This window comes from Gossypium hirsutum, chromosome A09 (genome assembly GCF_007990345.1).
Source record: "Gossypium hirsutum isolate 1008001.06 chromosome A09, Gossypium_hirsutum_v2.1, whole genome shotgun sequence".
NCBI lineage: Eukaryota > Viridiplantae > Streptophyta > Magnoliopsida > Malvales > Malvaceae > Gossypium > Gossypium hirsutum.
In genome coordinates, this window is record NC_053432.1 from 39,448,922 (window position 1) to 39,454,720 (window position 5,799).

At 29.7% G+C, this 5,799-nt stretch overlaps 1 protein-coding gene across 4 annotated transcripts; it reads right to left on the reverse strand.

The window, feature by feature from the left end:
• Nucleotides 1-2,395: 2,395 nt before the first annotated feature.
• LOC107888758 (40S ribosomal protein S20-2) lies at nt 2,396-4,904 on the reverse strand. Of its 4 annotated transcripts, XM_041077835.1 has the most exons (6): nt 4,662-4,852; nt 4,074-4,116; nt 3,911-3,981; nt 3,622-3,748; nt 3,349-3,462; nt 2,396-2,732 (listed from the first exon to the last, which is right to left on the reverse strand). In XM_041077835.1, exons 4-6 carry the CDS (start codon nt 3,731-3,733, stop codon nt 2,590-2,592), a joined length of 369 nt encoding a protein of 122 aa, XP_040933769.1. In that variant the 5' UTR covers nt 3,734-3,748; nt 3,911-3,981; nt 4,074-4,116; nt 4,662-4,852; the 3' UTR covers nt 2,396-2,589. The 4 variants fall into 4 exon arrangements, with proteins under 4 accessions (XP_040933769.1, XP_016668444.1, XP_016668443.1 ...); XM_016812955.2 differs by lacking the exon at nt 3,911-3,981 and having other exon boundaries at nt 4,662-4,878; XM_016812954.2 differs by having other exon boundaries at nt 3,911-4,116.
• Nucleotides 4,905-5,799: the final 895 nt, after the last annotated feature.

Below are 5,799 nucleotides of genomic sequence, written 5' to 3' on the forward strand. Positions count from 1 at the left end.
AAGTCATTTTCTTGTAATTTTTATGTTTATTAAGTGGTGGAAGCTTAATTCAGCTGGCCCATGTACCAATTTGCAAAACTGCTAAAGTTTCTAAAAGTTTCCATTTACGAATGATTGAAGAAATTGGTGTTAATTTGTTAGATTTTAAGCTTATATGTGAAAAAAGGACTAGATTATAAAGTGAAAATTGTTAGTTCTAAACATAGGGACTAAAGTGTATATATTTCAAAATTGATGTAAATTTTCTGTAATTTTAGATAATAGAATGATATAAAAGGATGTAATTAAGATCATTTTCACTATTTAAGCTCAAAATTGAAAGTAATGGAAATTTCGGTTTTAGGGACTAAAATTGAATAAAATGAAAACGTTTAGGGGCATTCAAATAATGAAATTGAATTGATATATACCTATTATAGGATGTTATAAAAGGTATGGAATTGATAAATTGAATTGAATTATTATACAGATCAAGAATTGAATCAAATTGAAGATAATCAAGGAAAAAGCAAAATTTCATATTAGTCCTTAAAGATTCAATCGCTTGCTGTTTTTCCAGGTAAGTTCATATGGAAATTAATTTTTTTATTCATGTTATGAATTAACTATATTTGATTTGCTTTTTGATATGCTTAAATGTGAATTGATTGATTTTGGCACCAATAGGACTAAATTGCAAAGAATAAGGAATTATGGCTATTAGTAAATGATATGGAATGTTATGTGAAATATGTAAAATGTGTCTGCTGCTACAGGGTTTGAAATGACATGATAACAGTAATAGTGCTCGTATGAACTTAGTAAATGGTTAGGAGATGAATGACATGCCATTAGGTCCCAAAAAAAGAACGGGTTTGATTAGGGATTTTTATGATAGTTTGAGATCCAGCATGTGTTGCGGGTTCTCTAAAGCTTATGAGAGCAATCATCGAACTAAGCTTGTGTGAGCAACCTTGATCTGGAACTTGTGTGAACCATTTCATAAACAAAAACTTGTGTGAGAAAAATAGTCCCAAGTATTCAAGTTCAATTTAGTAAAATTCTTTGAAGTGAGAAAATGGTAATTTAACGGAAAAATGAAATGGTTGAAATGATTGTACATGAATGGAAATATATTTTCTTCCATATTGGTTATGATTTTGTTAGTACATGTTTAAAATAAATCGTTACATATGTATATGATTATGTTATAAGTTCATGTCATGTAAATGATCTAACCTTTGAATGTGTTTGTTGATATGCATATGAAAGAATAAGGATGCCAATGATTGACATGCTTTATTCCAATATGTTTTAATTGTTTAATTGTTGAATTATCAAGGTAAGTTAAGTAAATATTCATATGGGTTACTAAGCATTCATTATGCTTACCCCCGTTGTCTTCCTTTTCCTTTGCAGATTGTTAACTTGCAGAATGTGTCGATCGGATCTACGAGAAGCTCCATTTTTTCTTGTAAATTGATGATTTGAAAAAAAAAAATTCCACGTACTAAATTTTAATTGGTTGGTTTAGGATTCACTAAGGATGTTAACTCCAAATACCATAGTAATACACAAATTGATAGTTCATGTACTACATTGGAAATTTCAAAGTATAAAATACCACATTGGACATTTTATGGAAATACAGGTACCAAATAATACACAAATTAATAGTTTAGGTACCACTTTAGATATTTTCAAAGTACATATACCACATTCGACATTTTATGAAAATACATGTTCCAAATATTACACATATTGATAGTTTCAGTACCACATTAGATATTTTTAATTATAACGTACATGTGTCAAATATAATATTTTCCGTAAAAGATTTAATTTGAATTTATAATTGTGATTAAAATTATTCTTTTATACAATATTAGACGTAAAGATAAGGTAACAAAATTTAAATCCGTATTAAATTGGTCTCTAAAAGTCCTATAAGCTCCTCTCTATACAAGTTAATTTGTAAACTATTAATGTTTTCTTAAACAAATACTGATATAAAATATCCACAAATTAACGTCTCAACTTGAATATTTGGAAAGTGTTTTTTTTTTATTCTTTTTTATTCTGAACGTACGTCACCATTTTATTGGTTAAAAAAACAATCTAAATTATATGATTAACATTATTTTGACCTATAATTTTTTTTAAAGGTAGTGAAATTTAATATTTGATAGTTTTGACATCTAAAGAAATGGTTGCAACTTTGTTATTTGGGTTTTTTTCATAAGTATCTTTACTTTTAATTGAATTTAAAGATTTTCAAGAATACTTTTTTTACTTTGGTTAAAAACTGTGATGAATGAACTGATGAGAGATAGAGCAACCATAAAAAATTTTAATGAGAAAAAGTATTAAAGAAAAATGCAACAAAAATTATATTAGTCTCTTTCATGTCTTTAAATACTACACAACTCGTTTCTTGACTTTTGATTTCAAATAAATTTAAAAAATCCAAACATAATCTTCGGATAACAAAAAGGAAACAAAACCTGGAGCCATAAAACAGATGAAGACTCACTTCAACACTAGTATGGGAAAAATACAAGCTAAGGAACCCTACAAATCATTCTAAGCAGAGCAGAAGTGACTCCATATTTAAGAATCTGCAATGGTGACCTCCACCTCCACACCAGGTTCAATGGTAATAGATGTTATCTGCTTCACCACATCAGGAGAACTGAAGAGGTCAATAACTCGCTTATGAACACGAAGCTCAAACCGATCCCATGTGTTTGTTCCTACACACCACCCAAATGATTAGTCTTGATGCATCATGACCCTTAGCATACTAGATTGTTATTTTAACACAAACAAATCACATGTGCACCATGTAGCTCAAGCATCTAACATTAGCAAAGTCAAGTTCAACATATCAGAACAAGCAAAAAGTTAGCAGTTAGTTCCTTCAAGAAAAAGATGGATGTGGAATTCAAAATTATTAACCAGCATGCAATTACAATAAAGTAGTATAAAATGCAGAGGACAAGGCAAGAATGCATAGACACTCCTGTTTCTTGTGGGTGTTATGATTACAGAGAAAAACAGCATGCAATTACAAAAAAGTTGTATAAAATGCAGAGGACAAGGCAAGAATGCATAGACACACCTATTTCTTGTGGGTGTTATGATTACAGAGAAAAACAGAAATTCAGCAGTATTATATGCTCCATCACAACAAGATACCATTTCTAAAATCATTTCTGACGAACAGGGAACTAGAGTATTCTCCATACAATAGGTTTCTGAAACATGCTTTCGAGGTAGAGTCAAAATAGTTTCAAACATAAATAATTGGGTAATAATGTAAGCTACACAATACAATAAGAGTCCGTTGGACTCAAGGGGAGTAAATACCTTCACCACATGGAGACTTCCTTGTTGTAATGTGAAGAACCTTGGTAGGCATCCTCACAGGTCCCTTAACTCTCAGTCTCTTATCCTTGGCACCACGAACCAGATCAGCACAAACTATCAATTAGACATATAGACATTAGACTAACCAATGCTTAGTCTATCCATTTAATCCATATCAGACCCCCAGAAAGTACTCATCACTATATGAAATTTAGCTAAGAAGAGGAAAATTTGATAGTAACAAGATTATAGAGGTATAAGATAAATCGGTACCTTTCTCAAGGTTTTTCACATTCTTGGAGGAGAGAGTGATTCTGATCTTGTGTATCTGTTCTTGGGGCTCCTCCAAACCAGGCTTGGTCGGCTTCATTGCAGCGTAGGCCATAGTTGCTTTTGTGTTCTGTTCAGTACAATCAATTTCTAATAAATAAAAAAGTTATCATCCAAAAGCAATTCACAAAATTAAAAATCTTAAGACTCAGTCAGCTTTTAGCTAGAAATATCAATATATAAATGATATCGCAAGGGGTGATGGCAATTAAATGCACATCAATTTTCTCACAAAATTCTATTTTCAGTTTCAGTTCTCCCTTATTTTCTTTCTGCTTTGTCCTCATTCTTCTTTACCGATTTCTGAGTTGAAACATGTCATAAGAGATAACAGTCTGACTAGAACTCAAAAGGAAATGGGTTAATTGAAAAAAGGATGCTGATAGGATTGTCACCAAGGTTGGAAAAACTAGGAGCAGTTGAAAATGGAGCTGCAATCTGAAATGCAAATGGGAGAAAAGTTCAGAGGTTGAAATGAGAAATATGTTTAAAAGATGCAGATGATGAAAGGCTCAATCAGAGGAATGGCAGAATTTGAGTCAAAGCTGAAAATTGTATTGTGAGTTGCCACAACAATAAAGTTATAAATCCAGGACTGCGGTTGCTACCAGAAATGTTGGTAGGTTCTAGGATTCAGACTAAATACTCCAAGGCCCAGTGTCACAAATTCGATGGTGGGGATTGTCAAGGATGGTTGCCTAAAATGGTTCTTTGAAGATGATCAATCCAATGATTTCCATTTTAAAACAGTAACGGAAATGTTGCGAAAACTGGAAAAGGTTATAACCCAAAAATTGTGGGTTTTTACTTGTTTGATTGAAGATCATTCCGGTGAACTAGAGCTATAAAACCCAGAATACAGAAAACCTAAAGCACTGTTCTTTCTTATTTTGCTCATTAATCTGACCCCAATTCCAAAGCAAGCTATTTTACACATCAAATAAAAATACCAAGGAAAATAAAAGGGAAAGAGAAAAGGAAACCTGGAAGAAGTGGATGAAGTGAAAGAAGTTAAGTGTTAAGCAACAGCCTTTGGTTGCCTCTTTCCTCAAAAGCCAACGGAGTAAATGTATTTTTAGAAGATATGCAAGGGGATCGGTAGGGGCAGAGGCTTTTATTATTAGGGTTAGGGTTTTTAGAAAGAAGGCTCGACCAAATAGATTTACGGGGTCGGGCTGCAATATTTAGTGGGTAAATTCTTTGTTGGTAACCCAACTTTTAGGGTCTTCCTTGTAATTTTGTCACCTAGGACGTTTTAAGCATTAAAAAAAATTAAGAATTAAAGTAAAAAGGTGGTAGATGCTAAAATGATACACAAAATTATTAAATTATACTTATTTATTTATTGATAATGCCAATTAATTTATTACTATAATATTGAAATTAATTAATTTAATCTCTTTTAAAATTTAAAATTTTATTTTATATTTCCATATTATCCTTAACGAAAATAACTTAAATAACTAATTTTAATAATTGTTTACGAAATTAAAAGTTCTTTTGGTTATATAATCTTGAATATTCCTAAACTAAAACCAAAGCAAAAATACTTGTAATTAATTAAATTAATTGTTTGTTCTTCATTTGGGTAAAGAAGTGATGACAAAAATTATGAGTTTTATTTAGTATAAAATATAAAATTAATTAATTTAAAAGATTTTTCTTTACTTTTAGCTTAACATGAATTATTTGAGTTTAATTTGAAAACACGAAATAAATTTTAAATTTTAAATAAAAAGTAAAATTTTACCGAAAAATTTGAAAAGTAAACTTAGAATTTTAGGAATATTGTAAAAACAATTTCTAAATAAAATGTCCAATCTACCCTTATTCTATATAGGAGTTGAAAATATATAATTTATATAGGTAATTAAAATGTGATAAACAAAATAATATATTAAAAATCATATTAAAGCAAATTTCACCAATATGAACATAAATAGAATTAAAGAAAAAGAAATAATATGATTTAATATTCTAATAAATAAATAGAGAAAACAATGATAAATGGATCACTAATAAGAAAACTATAAAAAATGAGTATTAAACATGTAAAATAAATAAATTCATCCTTTCATCTCGAAATCTTAAAAAAAATTAATGGTTTTTTACTGGAATAAT